This window comes from Denticeps clupeoides, chromosome 18 (assembly GCF_900700375.1).
Source record: "Denticeps clupeoides chromosome 18, fDenClu1.1, whole genome shotgun sequence".
In the NCBI taxonomy this organism is placed as follows: Eukaryota; Metazoa; Chordata; class Actinopteri; order Clupeiformes; family Denticipitidae; genus Denticeps; species Denticeps clupeoides.
In genome coordinates this window covers 15479111-15506320 of record NC_041724.1, presented here as the reverse complement: position 1 = coordinate 15506320, position 27210 = coordinate 15479111, and the positions used below count along the sequence as shown (strand labels likewise).

General features: G+C 44.1%; 2 protein-coding genes and 1 long non-coding RNA gene across 10 annotated transcripts in view; 2 read left to right on the top strand and 1 right to left on the bottom strand.

Moving 5' to 3' along the window:
• dlg3 (discs, large homolog 3 (Drosophila)) overlaps positions 1 to 13884 on the top strand; it is a 64439-nt gene extending 50555 nt beyond the window's left edge. For 4 of the 8 annotated variants that reach the window (XM_028960993.1, XM_028960992.1, XM_028960990.1 and 1 more), the window contains 13 exons: positions 1592 to 1748; positions 1948 to 2050; positions 5718 to 5832; positions 7287 to 7463; positions 7857 to 7932; positions 9475 to 9574; positions 10989 to 11030; positions 11204 to 11254; positions 11362 to 11463; positions 11545 to 11717; positions 11822 to 11931; positions 12044 to 12135; positions 12409 to 13884. In XM_028960993.1, the coding sequence (XP_028816826.1) occupies positions 1592 to 1748; positions 1948 to 2050; positions 5718 to 5832; positions 7287 to 7463; positions 7857 to 7932; positions 9475 to 9574; positions 10989 to 11030; positions 11204 to 11254; positions 11362 to 11463; positions 11545 to 11717; positions 11822 to 11931; positions 12044 to 12135; positions 12409 to 12515 (1405 nt within the window). In that variant the 3' untranslated portion in view covers positions 12516 to 13884. Of the gene's footprint in view, positions 1 to 1591; positions 1749 to 1947; positions 2051 to 5717; positions 5833 to 7286; positions 7464 to 7856; positions 7933 to 9474; positions 9575 to 10017; positions 10064 to 10988; positions 11031 to 11203; positions 11255 to 11361; positions 11464 to 11544; positions 11718 to 11821; positions 11932 to 12043; positions 12136 to 12408 lie in introns of those variants that run through there. The other 4 variants (XM_028960994.1, XM_028960989.1, XM_028960988.1 and 1 more) reach the window with 2 other exon arrangements.
• Positions 13885 to 15301: 1417 nt separating this feature from the next.
• Positions 15302 to 26257, bottom strand: tex11 (testis expressed 11). The gene is made up of 29 exons (XM_028960995.1): positions 26172 to 26257; positions 25595 to 25710; positions 25144 to 25228; positions 24964 to 25043; positions 24805 to 24885; positions 24528 to 24647; positions 24363 to 24443; positions 24135 to 24220; positions 23891 to 23948; positions 23587 to 23682; positions 23270 to 23351; positions 22184 to 22262; positions 21706 to 21857; positions 21517 to 21602; positions 19972 to 20109; positions 19778 to 19880; positions 19554 to 19678; positions 18981 to 19066; positions 18832 to 18885; positions 18714 to 18754; positions 18522 to 18602; positions 18314 to 18384; positions 18035 to 18151; positions 17481 to 17556; positions 17237 to 17386; positions 16557 to 16665; positions 16317 to 16437; positions 15754 to 15921; positions 15302 to 15567 (listed from the first exon to the last, which is right to left on the bottom strand). The coding sequence occupies exons 1-29, from the start codon at positions 26197 to 26199 to the stop codon at positions 15496 to 15498; spliced, it is 2742 nt and encodes a 913-aa protein (XP_028816828.1). The 5' UTR covers positions 26200 to 26257; the 3' UTR covers positions 15302 to 15495.
• Positions 17055 to 18943, top strand: LOC114768620 (uncharacterized). The gene is made up of 3 exons (XR_003743083.1): positions 17055 to 17358; positions 17438 to 17539; positions 18005 to 18943. It is a non-coding gene; the product is annotated as an uncharacterized LOC114768620 (long non-coding RNA).
• Positions 26258 to 27210: the final 953 nt, after the last annotated feature.

Genomic DNA, 27210 nt, shown 5'->3' with positions numbered 1-27210 from the left:
TCTATATCCAGTGATTTTATTTGATTTATTGTTAATCAGCTTTAGATGTGAGGCCCTCAGGAACGCGGAATGTAGCATGTGGGTTTCGTGTGGCACGAAACCTGCTCTGCTGCGGGTGGGCGAGGGTTAAGTCTTGACCCAGCAGTGCAGGAATGGGCGAGTGTGTGACAGCCAAAGTGGAGCTGTTTCCCATCATCGCACTACTTCCTCACGAACACACACATATACATATACACACACTGAAGAAGACAGTGGTGAGGAGAGGTCTGAAAGCAGTGTTGTGTGGCCAACATCAGCACCATGTTCAGCGTGAACATTTCTTCCTCCATGCGAATGGAGAGGCTTCACCCTGAGCGCAGAGGTAAAAAGTCTCCCTGGACTAAAGACCAAACAAGCAGGTGGGAGTCTCGTGTGTTATATTATTCTTTAGGTACTGTACATTCAACCTAAACTCTAAACCATACATGCGATTGGGCTCCAAACTATTTAAAGAACTATACTTAATAATTAATCAACGGCAATTTTATAACCGGCCGATCCATTATTTATATGTTCATGGATGCCATCTTTTCTTAGGTTGAGCAGAAAGCTTTGTTAAAAATGGTGGAGTCTTGTGTGGAACTGTACTAATGGTGTAATTGCAGGATAGCTTGTGTCTGGCTCAGTGCACTGCTATTGTTCCTCCAACATGAGCCATTTGTATGTATTTATATGACCTGGGTCTAAAGTGAATGCAGAGCTTTTAGCAAATGAATGTAGACTCTGGGGGGGATAAAGTGACTGTAGATGGAATTGGATCTAATTATGCAGGATTCACTGGCACATTTTATATTAAACGTTTCTTTGAAGCACTACCAAGACATTACTCTGCTTTCTCTGAGCATTTTGCAAGTCAGATCTTTAAAAGCATGCATTTTTCATACTTGTGTAGGAGAACTAAAGCACTTTATGAGTACGGCAGTGGTGGTGAGGGTTTGCAAAGTAAAAAAATGTGGCTATTGCGGCTCTGTTGCAACTAATGAGAAGCATGCATGACAAAGAGAACAGTGCTGTGTGTGTGTGTGTGTGTGTAGTTTAGATGGTCCCTCGATCTGGTGCAGACTCTTCAGAGTCTGGAGTGGAATGCTTGTCTGCAGATGAGTCACAGCAGCTAAAACGGAACTGCTGTGGTGTGGTCAGATATGTGTCTGCTTTTAAGATGGAGGGAGCAGTAGGTAATATTTTTTTTATGCAGTAGGTAATATCAAGTGTGCAAGAAAAGTGCGTAGACTCCATCGCCATATTCACCATGTTCAGAGTGATGAATATGAGTATTCACAATCACAACACCATGTTATTGACACATTGCTCGATTCTGCAGGTCTGAATTCCCTGGTGATGATGTCTGTAGTTCACATTTAAGCATTTCAGGAACTCAGAATGCACCACTCTCACTCTGCATGACCCTTACACTTCCAGTAGCCAGCAGAAGGCACCTCCCATGTCACATTGTGCCACCGGAGCCGCACAGATGTTTCTGTCCCCTTCCCTCAGTGGACTTGACCCCGCCAGTCTGGCCACAAGGCCTCATGCGGTTTTCTTTTCTTGACAGAGAACCACGGAAGGTCCTGCTGCACAAGGGTTCCACAGGGCTTGGCTTCAACATCGTGGGCGGAGAGGACGGCGAGGGCATCTTCGTCTCTTTCATCCTGGCAGGCGGGCCGGCTGACCTGAGCGGGGAGCTGAGGAGGGGTGACCGCATCCTCTCGGTCAGTGTGATGTTCATGCAGCTCTTTGGACTATAAACTTTTATTAATAGAAATAAAACTCTTGGAGGACCCAAAGCCTTACTTTTTAAACCACAAGTCTGGCAATAAAAACATGAAGAAAACTGCAGAGCAGTGAGTGTGTGTGTGTGTATGTGTGTGTGTGTGTGTTGCTGCTGTCTGAATTTCCATTTTGTAACAGGTGAATGGTGTGAATCTGCGGAATGCCACCCATGAGCAGGCAGCTGCTGCGCTGAAGAGAGCTGGTCAGACGGTCACCATCATCGCCCAGTACAGACCAGAGGGTAGGTCTCACCTGCAGAACACCCTACACCCATCAGCCAGAACATTATGACTTCTGAGAGTTGAAGTGGATAACACTGACTCCTGTCTGGGATGCATTAGGCAGCATGTGAACATTTAGAATAGTACCTTGAAATTGAGGCAGAACCAGAAAAAAATGGTCAGTTTTGAATATTGTGATGGTTAGATGACTATTGTGATGGTTAGATGTGAGATGATCCTGGCTTGCAGTGGTCAGGACAAGGTGAGCCGACAACAAATATCAACAGTGAAAGAAAGGTGTCAGAACACACAGCCTGTCAAAGCCCATTGAGACATACTGTTTGTGATCTTGTTGACAACATGGCACCAGGACACACAAAATGTGGGGGCAGTGGTGGCCTAGCGGTTAAGGAAGTGGCCCCGTAATCATAAGGTTGCCGAATCCCGATCTGCCAAGGTGCCTCTGAAGTGCCACTGAGCAAAGCACCATCCCCACACACTGCTCCCCGGGCGCCTGTCATGTCTGCCCACTGCTCACACAGGGTGAGGGGTTAAAGGCAGAGGACAAATTTCACTGTGTGCACTGTGTGCTGCTGTGTATCACAATGACAATGACAATCACTTCACTACTCTGTTTTTGTGTCAACAGTTCTCTCTTGTTCTGAAAAAAAATGTAGATTCCTGCGTCTGCTGGCTGAACTACTTTCAGCCCAGGAGACTGTGGCGCTTTAAGGCAGGTACAGTCCTGTTTGGTAAAGGAGGACATTGTAGGGAGTGTCTGATTGGCTGCTGAGGAAGCTCAGGTTCCGGGTGGCCCCGCCCTCTCCCGCGGGTGTCGCGCCGCAATCCCAGAGTGCTGCGCCAGGCGCGGGGCTGATCGGAACCGCGCTCCCCCGACCCACCGATGGGGGAAGGGCGGACGCTCACCTGCTGAACGCCGGGTAAAAACCGCCGCACCGGGAGTAAAGCGGGAGTAAAGCCAGCGCGGGAGAGGGCAGGGAGGACCGTGAGCGGAGCTGTCCGCCGCCGCGGGAGGAGGAGGAGCCGCACGGGCTTCCATCCGCCCCCCCTCCCCTGTCTGGCGATACCGGGACTCGGTTACTTTTTTACCCCCCACTGAAAAGGACACAACTTCCGCGGAGTAGCACGTTTTCCCCCTCCCCCGACTCTCGCGGGCTTTTATCCGACCGGGAATCCCGTTTCCTGCGCGGACCGAATGAGAGGAGTTCGCGCCCCTCGGTGAGGAAACAAGGAAAAAAGCGGAGAACCGACTAGCGCGGCTAGCAGTTCGCGCTAAAACCGCGCCGGCGTAACTTGGCTGCAGTTTGTTATGTAACCGCGACCCCCGGCGCCCGAGTTTCGTTCGTACCGCGGGAAAGAGGGCTCGCCGGGTACGCCGCTTCCTCCGGGGCTCCGTGTAGCGCCCGGCGACGAGTTAAAAGTTAATCATTTGCAGCGGAGGGGATGAAGTAGGCGCAGGCTGAACAGGTGTGGACTTCTGTTGTCCAGGAAGTGACCAGTGCTGACTTGGTGGAAGTATGTAGCCTGTAAGGTTATGTTGTAGGTGGCGAAGTCGGAATTAAAGCCGCTGTCGCGTGGAAATGTGCTGTGAGTTGTCATGGTTTCGTGTAAAAGGTGGCGTGTGGCAGGAATGTTCTGCTAGAAGTTCTGTTGCAGCACGTTCTCCCCCCATGTTGGCCGGTGGCGGGGTAAACTGCGAGCGAGGGCTTATCTCCCTCCGAGGCCGGCGTCTCGGCGTTGGCCGTGCCGCGATATGGAGGCCCGGGGGCCGATCGGGGAGCTCCTGCTGTCAGGTGTACGTCTCTCGCGGTCCCACGTCACGGTGACGTCGCCGCCGCTTTAGTCCCATCTCTTCAGGTGGAGGCGGACCGGCGGTACGTTGGAGGAGTGCCGGTCCTTCCCCCGCCTGACCTCCGCGGCCTGCGCTGGGTGACTAGAGCTCCACTGATCCTGGCGAAACTGGAGCCTAACGCCAACGATGCTGTGAAGTCCAGTTGAAAGTGTGTCCTCCTCCTCCTCCTCCTCCTGGTTTGGGTTTCTTTTTCTGGAAATGCCACACAGATGCCTAGAAACGTGTAAACGTGCAGAAGTTAAGTAGAGAGCAGCTTGTCGTGTCAGCGCTGGAGTAAGAGGAGTCACCGGTCACGGACCGGCGTAACCCAGCCGCGGCGGCGCGCTCCTGTTACCGAGCCATGCCCGCGGTGTTCTGTAACCACGCTGATACGGAGCGGCAGACACCCGCCCCCCCAACTCCCCTAAAAATAAGTCTTTTCACATAATGAGGACAGGCGGCCCACTTTCTTCTTATTTGGGCCTCGCCGGGACGGCTAAGCTGCATGCGTGGTGGGCGGCGGCCCATGGACCCGGCGCTAGAGCTGAGACCAGGGTGGTCTGAGGAGGAAATGAGAAACTCTCTGCACAGGACGCACGCCTCACAAACTTTCTCATTTTTATTTCTACGAAACTCTTAGCTCGGCACATATGACAATAAGAGCTCTGAATTGTCGATTTAATGCGGAGGACAGTTGGGAATTCTTATTATAGGCTTCTGAAATAGTATAATTTCTATGGATTATGTATGTTGGTGACTGAAGTGGTTGTGAGTGGTTCCTTTGTTGATAATGGGGCTGGGGCGTTGTCCTGGTTACAGGGAGGCGGTGTCAGGTTACCTCACCTTGTCGTGTCATTGTTGTGCCGTTAACCTGTGAGTGTCTGGAATGGTGGGTGTGGCTCCTCAGGTTTGGATTCTGTTTAATTTGAGGTTTTTGCGTTTTTTTTTTTTTTGAATCCAATCTTTTGAACATTCAGGTGATGTATTAATATAATGAAGACAGCGGTTTGGAAAATATTTCTATTTGCAGAGGGTATTGTTTGTTCTCCTGACTGTTTCTCAGGGATCTGAGGAGGACAAGTCCATGTCTTTCCTCTATCTGTCCCTCTTTGTGGTTGATGAGCGCTTTGCTACCGGCGGACTGCCCCCACATACAGCGTTTTTAATTAGGCTCGTCCGTTGGGGTCATCCATCGTGCCTCAGTTTTAAACAAAAGTTCATTTTCCACCCATCAAACCTGGAGAGAGTAACTGATGGTCGGATGCTAGTCAGGCGTCTGTGTTCCATTCTTCACCGTACGGTAGGGCATGCGTTTGGCGGAATGAAAACCTGTAATTAATGGTCTGACACATGGCATTAGTGGATATCATGGAAAAAATGGTGATTAATTTCCCTCTGCTTCCTGGGATGTTAATCAGAGAGAAGTAAGTCGTTCCACGACGTAAATCACGCTCCTCGCTTTCAGTGAAGATGAAGTGATTGTCATTGTGTAGCACGTCAAGCACAGCACACATTGACACAACGAAATGTGTCTTCTGCTTTTAACCATCGCCCTTGGTGACCATGACAGGCGCCCGCGGAGCAGTGTGTGGGGACGGTGCTTTGCTCAGTGGCGCCTTGGCGGATCGGGGATTCGAACTGCCAATCTTCTGATTACGGGTCCGTTTCCTTACCGCTAGGCCACCACTGCCCACCTTCAGCCAGCATAAGTAGCACGATCAACCACAGCATCTCAGGTTTGGTCGGGGTTTGGTTCAACATGTAGGGACCTGGCCGTTTTGGTATGAGGATGTCTTCTGAATGTCTTCTGTTTCATTGTGTGTTTGTTTCTGCAGAGTACAGCCGTTTCGAGTCAAAAATCCACGACTTGAGGGAGCAAATGATGAACAGCAGCATGAGCTCAGGGTCAGGCTCCCTGCGCACCAGTGAAAAGCGCTCCCTCTACGTCAGGTAGGCCTGTTCTATACCCTGTTCTATACCCCCACTCCTCTCCGTCTCATGCAGTATCCTGTCTGACCCCTCTTACCCTGACCTGGGCTTGAGGTCATGTGCGTATAGAAATAGAATTCCAATCAACCCACCCAGTCTCAGCAGTGCTGTCTGAGGCGAACGGAGCGGCCGGAGTCTCCAAAGCATAAATGTGAACATGTTTGTTGAGAAGTGGGCTCTGATATTTAGGTGAATGATTGCTGTGGTCTCCTTTGAAAAATGTGTCCAGAAGACCGGGGATGCGTGATGTCTTCCAGCTCATTTCTACCCATGAAAAATCATTAACAGATTTTTTAATTAATACACCATGTAATGCTGAAACAAGCACAGAAAGGGTTTACTTTTCACCTGCATTAAGTGTCTTTAACCAATGTGCTATTTTTTTATATATATTTTATTATATATTTTTAAATATATGTACAGTACCAGTCAGGGCAGCATATAAACTACATGCTGCAAAGAATATTTAACTGGCTTGTTTTACAATATTTATAGTCTAATAACACATTATTTTGGAACTTTTGACCAAGATATCAGGTGTGTGTTTAGTACACATTGCTGCTATTTTCAAAAATGTATGAACTTTATTATTAACACATTACAGTACACGTCACATCCAGTTATGTGTGTTCTTTTCTTGTAAGAACCTTTTCAAAGAGCAGCATATTGCACATTTCTGGCCTTCTGCTTGTGTGTGTGTGTTCCTGTTATATACCCAAGCCAGTGTAATTGAACCCCTGGTCCAGTCGTGAGCTTTGAGTATCTGAATAATTTACATTTTGTTGGGACTATAAGATTTATTATAAACTTGGACCCCCAGGATGTTTCATAGCTCTGTAGTTAATGTTTAAATGAGTGTTTCTGAATGAGAACATATCTGGTTTTCTCGCACAATACAAAAAAACAACAGGCCAAACTTGACCGGGGTGTTGTGTATCGCAGGTTCTGTTGTGCGTATTGCTACAGGTCTAAATCCCAGGTTTCAAGAACACCACGTCCAGAAGCTTTACCACGTGTCACTTGTGAACTTTAACCCATGTGAATACTGTCTGCTCATGAGTAATCGCACAGTTCTGTGTTGTGCGGCCGCCGTCGAACAAAAGCTCGTCACATTCCAGCAGTCGATGTGTACGGGTTGGGGTTGAGAGGTTAAGTATAGGCCGCACTTCAGAAAGTCCACCATCCTCCCGGCAGCTGTGGAGTTTCTGCTTCTCTGAGGAATGTCCTGTATGTTGTAGTTGTAGTGGAGTTGCGGAGTGAACCGGCGGAGCCGGTCCGACCCCATTCCTCTCACTTCTGTCTGCTTTTCATCAAGTCTTTCAACCCCATTCATACTGACAAAGTGAGGACTGCACAAGTGACAATGGATTAAATATTTAAAACTAATGATTAACTTTTCCCCTCTTTCTTTGCAGGGCTCTGTTTGACTACGACCGCACCAGAGACAGCTGCCTTCCCAGCCAAGGCCTGAGCTTCTCTTATGGGGACATCCTACACGTCATCAATGCCTCAGATGACGAGTGGTGGCAGGCACGGCTGGTCACCCCTCATGGGGAGAGCGAGCAGATTGGGGTCATTCCTAGCAAGAAGAGGTACAAGTACCCACCTCCCAAACACACCGCTGTAGAGGAGTCGGTGAGGGAAATGGGTTGAATGTGAACCCGTGTAACAGGACGCCTGCTCATGATACTGCAGGTTCGGCGAGTTACACGTGTCCTTCGACATCTTAGCAACTTAACCTGACTAGAACAGGTGGTTTACTGTTCCCCAACAGCAGAAAGATCTCCTTTAGAACTTGTAAGAACGTTGATCGTTTTTGGGTAAATCCTGATTGGATAGCTGTGTATTAATGATGGTGGCTCGACCTGTTGCGTAATACCAGTGTGCACCTCCAGATGCTGTATGTCAGTAACAGAACTGGTTCGATGCTGTGAATATGAGTGGGTTCCAGCTTTTAAACTGTGTACCATGTGTTTTGGCTGTAGGGTGGAGAAAAAGGAGCGTGCACGGTTAAAAACGGTCAAGTTCCACGCCAGGACGGGTATGATCGAGTCCAACAGGGTGAGTGTCACTTGACCGGCGGTTTTCCCCTTTTGAATCTCACTCCTCCTCTCTTGTTCATTCTTCTCCCAAGCCCCTCCCTGGGTGCTGACCCACTCCCCATGGGTTTGGGAACTAGGGCTGACGCACAGTGGGTGGGGAAGGACAAGATTCATACTGATGTCATCCCTCATAGTATTGATTTGGTTAACATCAAGGTCGTATCTCCTGACTTGCTAACTAAAAACCCTACAGTGGATTCAACTCTGTCCATCCAGGGCTGGAAGAGTTGTAGACTTTGTCATGCAATACATGAATTTCACCTTTGACCTCACCGCTTAAACAAAGCGGGGAGGCCAGTTACTAGTATCGGATGCTGTTACAGCTCAGTATCGCTCTCGGTGGCCATCTAAAGGCCTCGCCTGGACAGGCTGCTGTTTCGGAAACGCCAGCATTGTTGAACCAAATTGGAATCCGAGGTGTGTGTTTGCATGCTGTGTGAATGTATTCTAAAACCGGATTAAATAACAGAACTAAAGCCTTCATTCATACCGATCAGTTGTAACAAGAGCTTTCATTATTTCAAAATTGGTAGAAAATACAAAAAACTAGTTTGTTACTCTGGCCCACTTTCCAGCCTTTCCTGCCACTTTATGGCAATGTCGGTAAAGTGTGTTGTTATTGTGGTTTAATTGAAACTAGTTGAAACACTTTAAAACACTGTCTTTATCATTATGGATTTAAAGGCTTGCACAAATAAATTGTGATGCAAACTTAGTCCGCCAGAAACCAAACAGGCCAGAGTTCTTGCATTATTAAGACACTACAGCACTTAAAGGGATCCAGACCTAATAATCATCCTGCACTTGTACAAATGCGACCTGATGATTTTTAAATTGACCTGCTTTTCCTTCGGCCTCGACAGCCAATCAGCAGCAACTTTTATATCTACACATAAGCTGGGAGCACAGTGCTTGTTGACAGGCTATGAGATTTGCATTTGTGTATCAGGAATGGCCACCAATGGAGAATTCGGTGCTTGATAGTATAGGGGCATTTCAAGTGGTACAACCAAAAGTACCAAAGTTTGCTACCCAGCGGAAGCTTTAATTTGTGCATTATAATTTTAAATTTAAATATTGCAGTTTACCTAAATGTCATTCTCACAAACATAGGCTCATGTGGATTCTGATAATATATTTATAATATTTACAATGTTTTGTTTTTTTCCTTTGCTCATGAGAAACGCCCATAAATGGATGTCAACTGTTATAGACAATTAAAATAAAAAGCTGGTGGGAGGATCCAGTGTGTATTTCAGAACCAGTCCTCTGGATTCAGTATTTGATGAAAATTCACTCCACTCCAGCCCCTTGCCATTTGTTTCAGTTACCACATGTTCATCGTCATGTCATTGTGTTTATGTCTGTATTTGAGTTCAATATTTTATGTTCTGCAAGCTTTTTGTGAGGTGCTGTGCTCTTCATTGAAATCCATTCTGTTTCTGTTTTGTTTGATCCCTCCATCTGCACTCCCCTTCCTCATCTGCTCATCTCCAAGCAGCCGGTCAAAGTAAAGCGCAAAAAAAGCTTCAACCTCTCACGCAAGTTCCCGTTTTACAAGAGCAAGGAGAATATTGTGCAGGATTTGGTGGAATCTGAACGTGAGTACCGGCATGTGTGTGACCACCGGCCTTCATGCTTCACCCTCCTCCCACCGCCTCTCAGCTCGCGGAGGACCTGCTCCTCCTTTCCTTTCTCTCCTCCCTCCCATAGACAACAGGACCAGTATGGTTGCAGGGCTGTTCTCTTTGGGAGGGTGGTGGGCTCTCCAGGTCTGGAGCTACACTCACCCTCACGACGCTGTGTGCTTCAGTGCAACCCTATACGGAACCAATCGCTAACGTCTGACCTGCTTTTACTGGGTTTACTCATGGAGAATATGGCTAGTCGCTGGGTTGGTTTTCACCAGCAAGATCAGGCTGGGCACAGCGTGGTGGTGTTGGTTTCGAGCACCGCACCCCTCTTTCTGTCTTTCACTAACCTCTCTTGTTCTTCTTCCTGTCTGCTCTCTTTCCTTTCTGCTCTCACCCGTCGGGACACTCAGGACTTCCCAGGGTTAAGCGATGACTTTTATGGATCAAAGAGTTTGAGTAAGTGTACGGTTCTACTTGACAAGACGTTGTCCCCTGAGCTTTAATCTTCCAGTGCACCTTCCTGTCTGCCTTCCGCTGGCTGACTGATACACACACAGACACGCCCTGGCCCAGTAAAACCATCAAGGTTGTCGATGGCCTGGGCGAGAGTGTGAGAGGACCTCCTCTCGGCTGTTAAGGCAGTCGGCACGGCTGTCGCCTGGTGCAAGAGGTTTTCACAGCGCTGCCAGCGTATCAAACGGATGTAAAACGAGCCGTTTGATTCCCGCTCCAAGCGAAACACCACCGTGTTTTCTTTGGCATGTGAGATTGTGTTCCTATCAGCTGTCAGACACACACAGACAAGCCCAAAGGAAATCCAGGCCAGAGGATGCATGGTCTTTTGGGACACTGTGAAAAGGAAACACTTAATTTCCTATTACTGCCACCACCAGCGAGCACAGGCAGCGGCCCGCTCTCTTATTTACCGTCTTTCTGCTGTTTCTACCACTTTCAGCCTAATCTTTTCTCTATTTCCTCGTCAGTTAGAGCTAGTTTGTTTTAGTTAAGTTCTAAAAAAAAAAAAAACGCATTTATTCATGAAAAAATTTGTCAGCATGAGCAAGATAATTTTTTCTTATTTAAGTAAAAAGCCTCACATTTAGTATGCTGAAATGTAATATATTTCAGCATAGTGTCTAAGAATCCAATGGTGGTCATTTCCACGTTTGCCAGAAATGACACCAAAGCTGTAATTAAACATGCATCTTGCTCCAGCATGAAATTATCCAGAAATTAAAAATGTGGAGGCTGGAAGCATTATATTATGAGAACACATGAATTCTGTCATTTTAGAACACCTAGTCCTTACCATAAAATAAGTTTCATATGCATCCGTCTTACCAAAAAAATAAGAACTGTATTATGTGTTCTCCCCTCGCAGAATGCTTGACGTCTAACACGAGCGATAGTGAAAGCAGCTCCAGTAAGTCTGTCTTTCTGTTTCACTCTTGCTGAGACTCGGGTGCATGTTGTAGCCTATGCGTGGGGTTCTGCATTCAGCCGTATTTCTATTGGCTGCAATGGCGTTAAAGTGGTGGATTCTTCCGGGCCCTAAAAGCTTGTCTAATATAAACTTTCCACTCTCTCTTCTTAAAGAGGGGCAAGAGGAGACTATTTTGTCCTATGAGCCAGTGATTCGACAGGAGAGTAAGTAGTCCTTTATAATTCCAGATGGCTGCTTTTGGTGTTAATTGCGCTGAAGTGCCTTTGATGTTTTGCTCTGGATGTTAAGTCTCTCTTTCCCCGTTGTGCAGTTCATTACACAAGGCCTGTGATCATCCTGGGCCCAATGAAGGACCGAGTAAATGATGACCTGATCTCCGAATTCCCCCACAAGTTTGGCTCCTGTGTTCCTCGTAAGTGGACATACACGCCGCCATGTGCTGGGAGTGGCCAAATTCATGTGATTATTAAGCGGTGTTCTTTTGCCTGAACAGACACGACTCGTCCCAGGCGAGAGAACGAGATGGACGGGCAGGATTATCACTTTGTGGCCTCACGAGAGCAGATGGAGAAGGACATTCAGGACAACAAGTTCATTGAAGCTGGCCAGTTTAATGAGAACCTCTATGGAACTAGCATCCTGTCTGTCCGTGCTGTGGCAGAAAGGGTAGAGCAATTACTATGCAATTAACAGACACTCGTGAATCATTGTATAACAGTAATTGTTATTGTTTGGAAAAACAAGCTGAAATATTTTTTTTTTTTTTGCAGGGGAAGCACTGTATTCTGGATGTCTCTGGGAATGCCATCAAGCGACTCCAGCAAGCACAACTGTACCCAATATCAATTTTCATTAAGCCAAAATCAGTCGAAGCTCTTATGTGAGTACCCCATTACAATAAATCCATAATGCTGAGTGCTTCAACAAATCCATGCATTTAATAAGTTGCAATGGTTGTAAAGTCACTTTAATCTTCACTCATTCTCTCACAGGGAAATGAATAAGAGGCAAACATATGAGCAAGCTAATAAAGTTTTTGACAAGGCAATGAAGCTTGAGCAGGAATTTGGGGAATATTTTACAGGTACAGTATCGCATTAAGAAATCTAATAGATGTAATCACAGTGTAATGTACATCATCTACAATCAAATCCTAAATATGCCTTTAAACAGATAACATTTACCAAATTTCACCTTCAAAACCACCCAATCTGGCAACACTGAGCACACTACTTCCGTAGGCTGACTTAATCCACACACTTCAACAGATTAGGCTGTAGCTCTACTGTATCAAAAGTATGGGGGCGTGTCCCACAACAGGACTTTCAGCATGTCTTGTGCTCTCTTACCTTTCCAGCCATAGTCCAGGGTGACTCACTAGAGGAGATCTACAGTAAAATAAAGATGATCATCGAGGAGCAGTCGGGCCCCTACATCTGGATTCCTTCCTCAGAGAAGCTCTGAGCTGGCGCTCTCCTCCTGCCATCGTGTGCAGTCCTCCTTCCCCAGGCCAGCCCAGCCCAGCCCCACCCTCATATGAGTCCACCCCTTCCCTTTTTACAGATATGTTTCATATCAAGTTTTAGTGTCGGCATTATGTTACTCTCAAATGAAAGAAAAAAAAAAAAAAAAAGATGTCATCACCATTACTGTGACTGTGCACACCCCCCCTGCATGAGTTTCTCAGCAAATTCATACAAGACTGGAAATGCCGTTGATTTATTATTATTTTATTTTTTAGTCATGTAAAAAGGGAAAACAATATCGGTCCTGGTGAATTTGGATGGACGCTGAGCGAATGTCTCAAGTCTTCAGAGAGACTTGTGTTTTAAAGGGTGCGAATGGGATGTTTGCGGAGAATTGGGAGAAATGTATTCATATTTAAAAAAAAAAAAAAGAAAAAAAAAAAAAAAGATTTAAGCTGGACTCCAGTAAACGTTCAACCAGTTGCACACAAAGACGCTGACGATGTTGAGCACTGACGTTTTCTACAAGGACTAGATCCTGATCAAGCCTGTCCGTGGTACTCAAGAAGTGCAGTGCAGAGATCGTGCAAACTGCTGAGCGTCATGAACCAGTTGCTAATTATGACTTGCCGCCCTGTTGTGTGATGCAGTTGATAAAGACGTCTTGGGAGGCAAAGCAATGGAAGATGGGTTATGAATATTTACATTTATATAACTGAAATCACAAGGTAAATACAAATCCTATGGAGAGATTTTACTACATATTCAATACTACGGTACGCATTTTACACTTCACTAGAATTGTCTACTTGGAGGGCTGTTAGATTACATTTATTTGTCTTTGGTTTTTGTGTTCTTTCGTTATTGTGATTTATTATTATTTTTTATCTTTTTTTTTTTTTTTTTTTTTTTTTTTTAGCTGCTCTGTATAATGGATGTGGGTAGAGAGGTGTAACTGGGCTCTCTGCAAACCACCAAACTGCCTTATAATAAGCAAGCTGTGTGAATTTATCCAGACAAGCCGAAGCAAATTATTCAAGGCGAATTGTTTTTTTTTTTTTTTTGTAAGGAACTAAATTGTGGATACAGCTGCAACGACAGCAAAGTGTTCCGCTGCAGTTCGGTCCCGTCATTAAAAAAAATTTAAGGCTAAGCCCAGTTTTGGCAGCTGGAGCGCCCTCACGCCGACCTTGAGCCGCAGACAGCCCATTTGCACTTTCTCTGCCCCCTCGATGACTCTCTTCCGAATGAAAGGTAACATGGTACTGTCCTGTAAGCTGCCAGGCAGGGCAGCCTTAAAACGGGTAGATCAAGACAATAATTGTATTGGATGTTCCTCTTATAATTAAAGAGTCAATATAGCGTGATCTGGACTATTTTCACCTCTGAATTGAAAATGCTTTAGAAAAACAAGCCAGACTGGGGAGGTATTATTCCACTGTGCTGCACCTTGTGCTGGGGGAAGAGGGCTTGGCTCGCTCAGGAACCTGACACTAAGACCCACTGACCAAGGGCGACCCTCGGATCCTGCACGGCGAACTGTACGCTGAGCGGCATGCTGGCACCGAGGAAACGCCCGCCTGTGTGAGGGGACTCCCCAAGGGAGCTGTTCATCATTTCCTCCTTGTGTATTTTTTGGAGAGAGGTTTTATTTTAACCCTAAAGCCATCAGAATGCCAGGCCAGTCCATTTTTTTTATCATTTTTTTTCTCCGTTGTTGTTGGTTAGGAGGAGGTGACGATCCCTCTGAGCCCCCAGCTCCTGCGACTGTAGGCATTATCTGAGCGGGTGTGCCCACCGGACAGGCGCCACTACTCAACCAGCTGTCATACCTGTGTCAAAACCAGAGTTCAGGGAATCAAATCAAATGGAACAGAGCCATTTTAGGAAAAACAAAAGCGCTTACCGACTGTTTCAAATGGGTGTGGTCGCTCTAAAATGTAAATAACCCCCCTCACTTGTGCTTCATGCATGTGTGAACAACTGGGCAAACTGTTTTATAGATCACACTTGTCAGGTAAGTAACCTTTGAATTCCTCTCAGATTTTAATTTCATTACAAATGTGCCGTAATAATGTTCTTCAGTAATCTTCAGCTGCCTATTGGAGCACATTTTCTAGTCAGCAGGGAGCTGACCTCCCTGACCTAGGGCCTGTCTATGTGTGAAATTCTTGTGGAACGTGTCTGAGTGTTTAGACGTAAACAAAAAAAACATATCTATCTATATATATATTTATATATATATATTTAAAATTCAGACAGCAGCCTATAAGACAACCTAAACAATACTGAGTTTCTCTCACTTAAGTTAGACGCAATTCTCTCTGGTGTTGCCGTGGGAACAGCTGACTGTTTAAAGGAACTCTGTGTCAGTCGACCTGTTTTAGTGAAGGCCAAAGAACTTTGGCCGTGATCATTCAGAGGCGGCTGCTGTGTTTTGGTGACAGAAACGCTCTTGTCCAAACATAACTTGTTGTGGGTGGGTTCTGGTTAGTCTGTATCACTGATCTGAACCCTTTTCGATTTGTACAGAATTTCCCTCCCCGACGGTGACAGGCGCAAAAACCAGTCTTTTATATCCTGGTCTGGAAGGAACACAGTCCTGCTACTATTTTCCTGATTTCTATCGTTCTTTTTTTTTTTGTTTTTTTGTTTTTGGACTGGACCAACATTTGTTTTAAAAATAATAAAAAAATATGTGACTCTGCTATGATTTCAATGTGTTTTGTTGTAAATAGTCAAAAAGATTAGAAAGGTGCCTAAAGTGATGCCAGTAAATAAATATATTTATTATGGTGAGTTCAGGGATCCTGGCAGTAGATTTATTAATTCCTCCAACAACCAATCAAAGACAGAAGAGAAGCAGTTTAACCTGCTGAACCGTAACAGTAGAATCACTATGACAGAACTAGAGAGGACTGGAGAGATGTTGTCACTTCAACTCGCCAGTGTGTTCATGGGTGTGACTGGGGCGGAACTCACTCCTCCATTACAAGATTTCGCTTGGCTTTATCCAGGCGGTCCAGGACTTCGCTGTAGAGTCCTGACATCTGAGGGATTTAAATGGGTTTGAAATAATAATGTATCAAAATTCTCTGTTTCGTGCCACAATGTTAATTCTGTTTTTAGGTTCTCGCTTGTGTGTGGTTTTGGTATGACCCATTTGAAAGTGGCACATGATTAGTCAGATAGGGACTTCCGCAACCCGGCCTGCAGACACAGCCCCCTGGATTTACCTGAGTCTGGTAACTCTCTTGCAGGGAGCCCAGGTGACAGAGGAAGCTCATGCCCATGCTGCACCACTTCTCTGCCTCCGGGTACTGTGCCAGGCTGTAGAGCAGGATGCCCGTGTTCCAGGCCCGTGTCAGCAGCCACAGGATTTCCAGCTCGGGGAAGTCCTCCGGCTGTGATGCACAGGAAAGAGCACCGTCACCTTCATCCAAACCCCATCAGAACATTGCCCTTTGGCCTAATGGTCAGGGTAAAAATGGATTTCAGTCCTTGTCTGTGAAACCTATGTGAAATGTAGCCCTATGCCAGGTTTTATCTTCCTTCCCTGATCTCAAGACTTCACCAAACCCCCCCAAAATTACTCCAGCTATACACTCGTACACAAGACATGCAAATTAGCATCCAAATTGGCAGGAAGAGGCTGCTGAATGGAGCATCTGCTAATTGCAGCACTGCTAAAGGCCCATTGATGCGAACAGGAGATCCTTTCAGCGAGAGGATAATTGCTGGGCTCCGAGGAGCTGCAGGTCATGTGCGATTGTTGCTGACTCATCTTCATGTGACTCACAGCCCCGGTAATGATGGACAGGGCCTCCTCATAATATCCCCACATCTCCTCTAGCACCCGCGGCTCCACCTCACACACGCCACTGGGCAGCGACAGCTGGATCAGGCTATGCACACACTGACTGCAGCACACACACACACACACACACACACACACAAGCAACTCTGTTCGTAAAAGGACCGCAACCTCCAGTATCCTTTGACCCAAAAGTGAGACTCTGGTGAAGTGGGTTTAGCAAACCTGCAGCATGTCAGGTCTGGGTGAGGTTGTTTTCTGTGCAGAGACAGCGCCATCCTCAGGGCCTTCTTACACAGCAGAGGGAAGTGAGCAGGGGGCTCCATTGCCAAAGCTACAGAGGACAACATTTTTAGAGTCAAGTAACATTTCCCAAAATGTCCCTTAAATTTGTTTCATAATCAAAAAAGTATAAATCTATCTATATATACAAAAACATTGCAGTCATATTGCAAGAAAAGCATGGCTAAAAAAGACTGGAATTTGATCTTTTTCATATAATCAGGGTTCTTACACATTTTTACAAAATAAATTCCAAAGCACTTTTCAATTACTCTGAGGCAAATTTTCATGACCATATGTTCTAAATTTATGACAAATTATGACGTTTACAACTATGTTCTTCATTAAACATTTAGTCAGATTACTTTTCCAGAACTTTATATTTTTATTTCATATTCCAAATTTTTTCCAGGTTTTTAATGACCATAAGAACCCTCTATAATGTTTCACTGTAATTTAATGCTATTGGGTATTCCTGCCTAACATCAGCATTAACAGATTAAAAATAACAGAGATCACATGAGTTGCTATTTTACTCTGACAATAAGTGCAATGCCAAGTAAATGTAACCTCACTCTAGTGTGGGTGAATGAACCTGAGGATGTTTTCTTACAGTCTCCTACCTGCGACAGTCTCAAGAACTTTGGGTTGGATGTTATCAATCTCCAACACCGACTCCAACACTGTTTCAAGTTTGGGGTCATTTAACTTTGCTCGAGCTTCAAACTCAAACAAAAGCAGCAAGGTATCAGTTTGATCCTTGGCAAAGTCATCTATGGGGGAGATTAGATGTAATTATTCATAATGATATTGTTGTTTTTCAGTTTAATTACAAGCAGAGCAAGAAAAAAGAAACTAAATCGGGACCTGATGCTTTCAACTTATTCCAGACTTCCCAGCAGACCTGGATGTGTTCAAGGGCCTGGGTGAGGAGGTCCGCCTGCTGCAGGAAACGATAAGATTTAGTGGAATTAGTGTTGCCTTACTATACATTTGCTCGCAATGTGGTAAATGTACAAAAATTGTTCTTATCTACTCATCAGTGTGCACAAACACTTTTAATCACACACCAGATCTGCAGACACTGCAGAACTTCCTCTACATGTCTAGCTATTTTACTGTTGTAGGAAAACAGTCAGTTGGTCTCATGAAGCACAAATAACCTCATGAGAAGGGCTAATTTGGTATAGTTCAACGTAACAGAGCGGCTTTGTTTGACTGGCATCCTTTGGTACAAACAACAAACTTGTTGAGTTGCAAGTGCAGTGGTGACAGCATTTACTTTGACATGTAATAATATTACCTGTCCCACTGGGGTAGTGGGAATTTGTTATTAGAAATGCTCTGTTTATAACATGCTCTATATCTGTGTTTGGGTTTTTGGTCTACAGAAGTGGCGTTAGATATGCAGTGTGTCCTACCTGCTCTGATGTCGGAGCACTCGCTCTGTACAGCTCCAAAGCACATGCTGCGGCCATGAACAGGCATGTCTTCTGGGCCAACAACAGGCCTGAGTCTATGGGACACAGCAGCGACAGCTGGGGGACAAAACAACACATTCTAAAGGGAGCTTGATGTAAAAAAGTACTGCACAATTTACAGAATGGTTTGTAATATTGATTATGCATAGTGCCTTCAGAAATGCACTGTGTTACTCAGTTGAAAAAGGATATTGAACAATCAATAATAAGTGTTTTTGCCTGGTAGGACAGTATGAAGAAATCCCTCATCCTTATGGAGCTTGCCTCACACAGAAGAGCACAGTTCCAGGCTGACACACACACACACACACACACACACACACACACACACAGACACACATTAATTCCTACCACATCCTACTAGGAAGTTCAAGTTGATTAGTAGTAAAGACAGAATAAGCATGAGCTCAGTGTTGTCACTGCGTACCAATCCTCCTGAACCAGTGAGCCTGGTCTGAACGCTGGTCTTCAGGTTTGGGGCTGAGACAATCAGACACTTTTTGCAGGGCTGCAGGAGGACAAGATTTGGTGGAGTGAATGGCTGCATTTCTGGAATGTTTCATTTTGAATACGGGAGTTCAAAATGACTGGAATCAACATGAAGGTCTGTATGACTCACCCATCTTTACATATGACAGCAGGACATCCAAACTCATGTTCCTGTCATGAAGGTTTGTATGATCTAGTTGACCAATAATATAAACTGAACTACATGAATTTCCCTGTTAAACACACACCTGTTGCCTTCAGGCACATTTTCAATTGTTGACAGTACAATCCTAACCAAGCACCTACAAGAAAAATCATACAATTAACATTTTATATTATTGTTTTTATAAATTTAAGTTAAACCACTTCATCTTTTGTGTGTGTGTGTGAGACTGACCTGAGAGCAGTCAGGACTTGTTTTGCATCCTCTGAGTATTCACACAAACTCTCCAGGGCTTTCACTGCAATGTCCTGCTGCTCATTCTGAAACAGCACAGTAACGTCCGGTATTGATTTAATAATGTTACTGCACCCATAGCAATAATAGACAATCACAAAATGTATATTACATTTTGAAACTAAGGATAATTCCCTAATATTTTCCACAACACTCTGAACACAAATCAGAATGCATCATAATGAATCGCAGTGGTGGTAACTGCAGGGAATCTCACCCTACAATGTTGTCCATAATCATAATGATATCAAAAGAATCTGTGTAACTGAAGAAGACCGACAAGCAGAATTTGATCAATTGTTTGCATTTTTTTTAACAATGTGGAAAATGTTTCCTCTAATGTACTTTTAACATCCCAGCTGTCTGGTGAAAATTGGCTTCAGTTCCTTCTTTTGTTTATCTGCTGTAAACAGATTCTCACATACTGATCCACGCTCATTGATAACGTATCACCAACATTTTACAATATTGATTATTTGGTCCCACCCTTGCTTAATACAGGACACTTCTCACCTCCAGAGCCATCTGAGCAGCAAGACTCAGGAGATGAGCACTAGCATTCCCAGTCACCAGCACACAGTCATCACGACTCGACGGGCCCTGGGCCAGCCTCCCCACCTTCCTCACCGCCTCTGCAGCTGTGTCAGAAGCAGAAACACAGACACACACACGCTCGTTTAATAATAGTGCCAGAGAGCAGGGGGCTAGATGCGCAACTGATGTCAACACTTGAGGACCTAATTCTGCATTGTTCTCCAGAAGAGCAATCTTGTAAATGCTGAACTGGGTGAAGATGTCATCTGGGTCACACCTTCCAGCTTCTGTTACTGCTTCTTTGGCCTGAACGGGGGAAAAAAAGATCCTCAATAATTAAACCATTCCAAAACCCAGTGTTTAGAGCATATCTGATTGCTGCATTTCTCTGTTCTACCCTGTCAAGCTGCTGCAGATGAATGAAGCATGAAGCTCGGTTCCTCTGCAGTTTGGCCAGGTTGGGGTCCAGCTGCCCCCCTTTGTAAAAACTCAGAGAGTAGTTGTACCACTGCAGAGCTTCAGAGTAGTTCTTGGCCTGGACAAGTCAGGTAAAGCCAAAAGTTAATAGCCACTTGAACTATTCTTGCTGTTTTTTTACATTTACACTTTTTAATAATGGTCTTCAAAAGATGATTTAAAAAGGAAACTTTTTTAAGTAACTTTATTGATCAAACATTCACCAGTGCTATTTGGTAGGTTTTGGTGCATTTTGTAATATAAAATACATTTTTGGCTTGGTTTATATCAAATACAGTAAAGAATAAACAGGGTGGCCAAAAATATATGAGCCCCATGTGAATGTTTGTATTCAAAATACATCTACAGTAATTAACCAATCCGATTTGAAACCACACCTGCCAATCAATTGCCAAAGTCAATTGCCACCATGCCAAAAAAAAAAGGAAGTCTGGAGTTCACAAAGAGGATGGCTACACTGCCATCTCCAAGCCATTCACAGTCTCCATACACTGGAGAGGAAAATAGTCAGAAATGTCATCAAGGAGCACCGGACATCTGCCAAGATGATTGTTTCTGACCTTCTGGAGTCAATGTTTCAAGGAACACAGTTGTGAGGGCTCTTCATGGTGGGCTTCAGGGCTGGGGTGGGCTTCAAGAACGCCTTTACTCAAAAGAATACATCAGAGCCCAAATGAGTTTGAATTTGAAAGGTAAAGATGCATTTTGAAAGTTTGGGCTTTGGTCTGGAACTGGAACTGTTTGGTCACATGGATGTTGCTTATGTTTGGTGAAGAAAGTCAGAGGCCTTCAACCCCAGGCACACAGTTTCAACAGTTAAAAAAAAAAAATATATATATATATATATATATATATATATACACACACACACACACACACACACACAATATATCTGCTCGTAGTCTAGGTCGTTGCTGGGCCTTCCAACAAGACAATGACACAAATCATACATCGAATTAGTCCAACAGTTCCTCAAGGATACCAAAACCAAGAAACCTGGAGTGTCCCACACAGAGCCCCAACCTCAATCCTATTGAGAATCTGTGGCGGGTGCTGAAATTGAACGTCCATGCTCTGAGACCATGTGATCTGGGCCAGCTAGAACAGTTTGCAATGGAAGAATAGGCCAGAATTCCTCAGGAGACCCGAGACTACTCTAAGAGGTTGGTGTCAGCTCAGAAAGGGTACACTGTTGACCATTAATGGCCAAGGCACTAATATTTCTCATTTTTGCCCTTGTCTGTTTCAACTCGGTGTATCATTAAAATATCTTAATTAAACGTAAGTGTTTATTGATAGTTATTTATAGAGTATTTGTTTCTAAAATTACAAAATAGTTGTTAATGGTTATCCCCCCCCAAACAATTCTTCACTAATTGTAAAATGTTGGTTGCTTCAATTTCATCAATTTCTACAATGATGAAGACTGTTAATATATTTGGTGGACATTAAACATTCATTTTACCTCAAAGTTTTTTGAGGCTTTAGCCCAAAGCAGGATGTGCAGGCAGATGAGACTCTGAGGGGTTAGTGGCCTTCCAGTAAAATGACCTGAGCATTGACAGGGCACTCTTAGTATATGGCATAATGTGAGCACTGGATTTAAGTTTCCACACTTGTTGTACAGGACTGGGACAGTCCTGCTTGGTATGACCTGTGATGACATCCTCTATCTTCTGCTTGGCCAGCAGCTCCTTGTTCCTCTGCAGCAGCAGCTCAATGTGCAGCACCAGAGCACTCCCCAGGTCTGGGGAGGCGGCGAAGCGCTGACACACCCTCTTCAGCAGATCAAAGGCCACAGCCTCTCTGGGAGCAGAGAGAAGTAATATAATTACTCCCATGTTCTCCCACTTTTATACTGACTTTAAAAACCTCTATAATGGGTTAGGAAGTGGTGGCCTAGCAGTTAAGGAAGTGGCCCTGTAATCAAAAGGTTTCTGGTTCGAATCCTGATCCGCCAAGGTGCCACTGAGGTGCCACCGAGCAAAGCACCGTCCCCACACACTGCTCCCTGGGCACCTTTCATGACTGCTCACCAAGGGTGATGGTTAAAAGCAGAGGACACATTTTGCTTTGTGCACCGTGTGCTGCACAATGAAAATCACTTCACTTTCACTTAATATGAAACATACCTGTCTTCTGTCATCAGTAGTTTCACAATGCTGAGACACACTTCAAGTGTCACCTCTGACTCTAGCAGCTCTGTCACACCTGGAGAAAAGAAAAATATTCAAGGACTTGGGAGGTAATAAATTATTCCAGTTAGATCTGACATTTTGATTGGCTAGTAGGAACCCTGGGAGTGATGAGCACTCATCTAACGCTGTTGCACCATTCCAACTTATTACACTGTTTATAGTCACAAAGCCACTTGATCAGCTTTTGAAGGACAGTAGACCAGAGATTAGCTATATCATCATGGAATTTTACGATTACTGGAATTACAAGTCTGTCATTCTATAATGGTTTAAATTGTCCTATAACCTCAACAACTGTGGGACACCAGCCCCACTACCAATATTAGAATGTAAAAATGAAGTGATTGTGGGAGCACAATGAACTGTGTCCCCTGCTTTTAACCAATCATCCTGTTCTCCGTTGTTGTCCCTGGCTGGTGGAACAACCTGCCCTCCTCCACACGACTAGCCGAGACTATCACCACTTTTAAGAAGCAGGTGAAAACCCTCTTGTTCAAAAAATATTACAGACAAATCTAACACTTACACACGCACATGCGTACACATTGCACAAACAATACAAAAATGTATAAATACATTATAATTTTTCTTCGTCTAGCACCTAACAATCTCTAAGCATGCTCTTCACTGACAAGTCTAAGCCTTATCAGGGCTCTTAGTTTGTAAACTCAATATTCTATTAAATCGAACGAGAATTGCTGGTGTCTTCCTCTTGTAAGTCGCTTTGGATAAAAGCGTCTGCTAAATAAAGTAAAGTAAAGTAAAGTTTTAACCCATCACCCTGAGTGAGCAATGGGCGCCCAGCCATGAAAGGCGCCCAGGGTGCAGTGTGTGGGGACGGTGCTTTGCTAAGTAGCACATTGGTGGTTCGGGATTTGATCCTGCGATTAAGGGTCCGCTTCCTTACCTGCTAGGCCACCACTGCTCCCGGGAATAATATGATGTATTTTTGAGTGTACTGTTGCTTAAAAGTCACAGTGTGAAAAGTTAAGTGTGCATTGAAACTTGACAACAACTCACCAGATCTGATCTGTTCATCTGGAGCACCACTTCCCAGCAGAATTCGGATTTTCAAGTAGAGGCCAGATGGATGCACGCATTCCTGACATGCAAACATACACAAACCAAAATGTTGATAAAGCCCCCTGCTCAAAACAGACAAAAAGAGACTGAATTTGAATTCATGTTGTTCAGCAGGGAGCAGTAGAGGAGAGACTGGTCTAAACAGTTTCTGCTGAACCTACAGCAGAAACACCATGCTTCTAGATGTACTAATTTTTAATTTGTGTGCTGCCCATGTGTGCAAAATAAAATATGAAAATTTGTCACATTATTACCTTATTAGCCAGTCTTACAGCATTAAGTGCTTTTTCCTTAAACTGCAGACAGTCCCATTCCAAAAAGACAGTGGCGAGGAGTCTCAACACCTTCGCCTGAAGGTACAAAGTTTAAAGTGTTCTGTGTAAATTGTCAAAGGAGTCTTTTCACATTTCTAGGATTTCTTTGACATAAACAAGTGGCATAAACAATCTTGCATAAATTCCCTACAAAGAGAGTGGTCAGAGGTCCTGCACCATGTCAGACAAACTTAAAGTCTCAATTCAACCAGTTTAATCTAGGTGTGATTCCTGATTCCATCACCTGCATTTCAGGTCCTGGTGAATATTTGGGATTTATCCTCCCAATGTCATAACTCTCACTGAAAAAAGCACACAAAGCATGAAAAACAGAAATAATGAGAGCTGTTAAAAACAACAAAAAGTAATTACAGTAAAAACTGGTTTTCATCCAAACAATTATTGTTTCCCTAATTTTCAAAGAATTTAAACGTAATATTAAGATAAGTGTTCTAACTAGTGATAAATTTACAAAGTGCAACCCATACCTCAGCCAAAATGAGCTCTCCTCATACTTTCTCATGTTATACATGTCCACTCCGAAGTTGTAACACATGAGCGAGAGATAACCTGCCTAAAAGATGATTTATCATTTAAAAACACAAAAGTTCTTGCGCTTTAAAAGACAATCTTACACAGAGAAAGACATTGTTCATTTGTTTTACACTAAATTCATGTGCACCATGAAGCCCACAGATGCCTGGCGGAGTGTGTACCTCTTTCGGCAGACGAAGCAACATCTCCTTACAGCGCTGCACATGGGCGACCGCCTCCTCATGCTTCTCCTGCACCACTGCCTGCACGGATGGAGATGAAAGCCATCCTGATTACAGGGTGACTGTGGGGCGATTGCGTTCAGCGAGTTCGTAGACAATGCTCACTGATTCCGCCTGATAAGAGAGGACGCGGAGCAGCTCCTTCTCCACATCTTCCTTGGACGTATTGATATCCGAAACTCTGTCTCCACGAGATGTTAATCTGCTGTAGAGTGTCTCCAGGCTCTGTGAAATCAGCGATCACAAAGAAAATCTGATTTTCAAGCAATCTGAATTGTGGTGTATAATGTTTAACACACTGCCACGGCAGCTTGCGTAATGACATGTTATAATGTATCATACAGATGACCATTATCTAAAATTCTATATCAGAGTTTCTTACTTGCACAGCGAGGCATAAGAAGTCATCTGCCAGTTTTGGATATTTACAGTCAAGCCATGTTCTACCAGTTTTACTGGCCATCTAAGGAAAGATAAAACTAGTTTTTTGGGGTACTGACACAAACATGAGGAATTTTTGTCAATACAGGAAGTTCCCTACCAGGATCTGCTTGCGAACCATGTTCTCTGACGGGTTTTCAGGCCCACATGAATACAACAGCCTGCAAGCAACATGGCGGACTGGCAGAGGAAATATGAGGAGCACATTATCGTGGATCTGTGGGTTACTAACAGAACTAACATTTATGCATTTTTTCTGAAATAAACGTAGTTAATTTACCTTTTGCTTTTTGGTCATCATTGATTACTGGGCCTACACGCTTTGTCACTGCCCAGTTCCAAAGCTGTATGGCATTTTCCTCAACCTAAAAATTAAATAACTGAGTAATTAAATAAACCCTTTTAATCAACATACCGATCAGTAAAAACAGACCTTTTCTTCTTTTTTGCAATAATTTAAACCAACAAAATAATACATGCATGAAAGAAATGTACAGATTACATTCATATACGGTACAGTTTGTACTTCCTGTCGAACCACAGGACGACTGATGGCAGGGTTTTTTGGCTGGACATGCCACCTTCTATCTGGCAGGGGCACTGATGTCACATGTTTGACAAAAGGCCATTCATGATGTGCCAAAAATGTGAATATCTGAAAATATTCAATTATATGTGGCTGAAAAGAGAGAAATAGCTGCACCTTGCTCTTGTTCACGGGGCTGGCTCACCTGCGTGTCGGGCGTGTTGGGGAGGGTCTCGCAGGTCAACACGCTGCTGTAGAGCCTTCCAATCACATCATCCAGAGCGATGGGACCTGGCCGCTGTAGTAACTGCTCTGTCAGGTCTAGAAGAAACTCACAATCATGCCTGCCGATTCAACAAACCTCACGACAGGCATTTCAGGTTCATTCCTTCTAAAAAATCAAAAAGCACAGGGGCTTTTTTTCCCCTCCAACTTCAATTTTCCTGAGTAAAAGCATTATTATTATTATTATTATTATATCAGTTAAGTGGGTATAAACCTGTTTAGTCCGTTCAGCACTATATCTTTCACTATTTGAACAATTTCATCTAATAGTTGCTGCAGGGTTCTCACTTTGTTTTAACCCAGAGCTGTAAATATATTTATATGGCATTTTGCTGAAGATAATCTGCCTTTCGTTAATTGAAACAGCAAAATCTCCTAAAGAAGAGACTTGTTTTAGCAGTCTACCTATTTATAAAAAACTAAACGCATGCGAACTTATTTCTGTAGGCAGCTAGCTTTACATTAGGCAGAATAATACACACATTAACAGGTCTCACCTTTTACATTGGACAACAGAACCTCCATTTGTTTATTTGAGGAGAGGCGTCGTCAGATGTCTTTGGCAAAAAGAACGTTTTAGTACCAGAGGTTTTCAGCCTGTCAGCAGCGACCAGGCGCTTGGAGTCAGAACTTGCTGAAAACTGCCTCGGAAGCGACAAATGCGCATTTCACCACAGATTACACCTTCACATGTATCGGAAATATGAACTAGTTTTCGTTGAGACTTTTAGTGAACATTTTAGCGCCTTTAGCCCGAACCAGAGACCACGGTGCTCGCGCCAGAGTGAGCTTGTGCGCATGCGCGATTCACACACGTTTAACGAAGATTAGAAAAATACAATTTACACTTCGACAATTTAATAAAGTTGTGATGATTGTGTGGTAAACTAATGACATATTGTGTTAATTAATCCTATATCAGACAATATCTCCTGGTGAGCTATTTGCCTACAGTTATAGTTATTATATGATTATTGCACATATTTGATAACTTAGGTCATGTTTTATTGCTCTTGCTAGAGTCCACTGATTCTGTAGCTTATGTTTTAAAATAATATGCAGTGTAATGTAAGACACCAAAGAAAAGTTACTTTTGCTCGAGTGTGGTATTGGGAGTCTTCTTGTATTGAGAAAAGTTGGTGCGAACATTTCCTTGCCTTTTTTGTCTATTTTATCATATGTAAAGCATATATATGCTTTCAGAATAGGTAATGATAATACATCATTCTTCTGTGCGGTTTGTGGAGGCTATAACTATGACTATGAAATGGTAAGAACCGTTGGTAGGGTGGTAGTATATGGAGCTAATATTAGCCTAGTGGGTAACACACTCGCCTATGAACCAGAAGAACCAGGTTCAAATCCCACTTACTACCATTGTGTCCCTGAGCAAGATACTTAACCCTAAGTTGCTCCAGGGGAGACTGTCCCTGTAACTACTGATTGTAAGTCGCTCTGGATAAGGGCGTTTGATAAATGCCGTAAATGTAAATGTAAATGTTGGTAAGCCTGTACAGTTGCGCCTGAAGCCCACGT

What these genes read in the sequence shown, in the direction of transcription:
- tex11 (XM_028960995.1), bottom strand. Translation starts at nt 26,199, where the DNA reads ATGGAGGTTCTGTTGTCCAATGTAAAAG. An exon ending in AGATGAACAGATCAGATCTG is followed by an intron (nt 22,263 to 23,269) that starts GTGAGTTGTTGT and finishes TCTTTTCTCCAG; the next exon opens with GTGTGACAGAGCTGCTAGAG. An exon ending in GGAGAACAATGCAGAATTAG is followed by an intron (nt 19,679 to 19,777) that starts GTCCTCAAGTGT and finishes CTTCTGACACAG; the next exon opens with CTGCAGAGGCGGTGAGGAAG.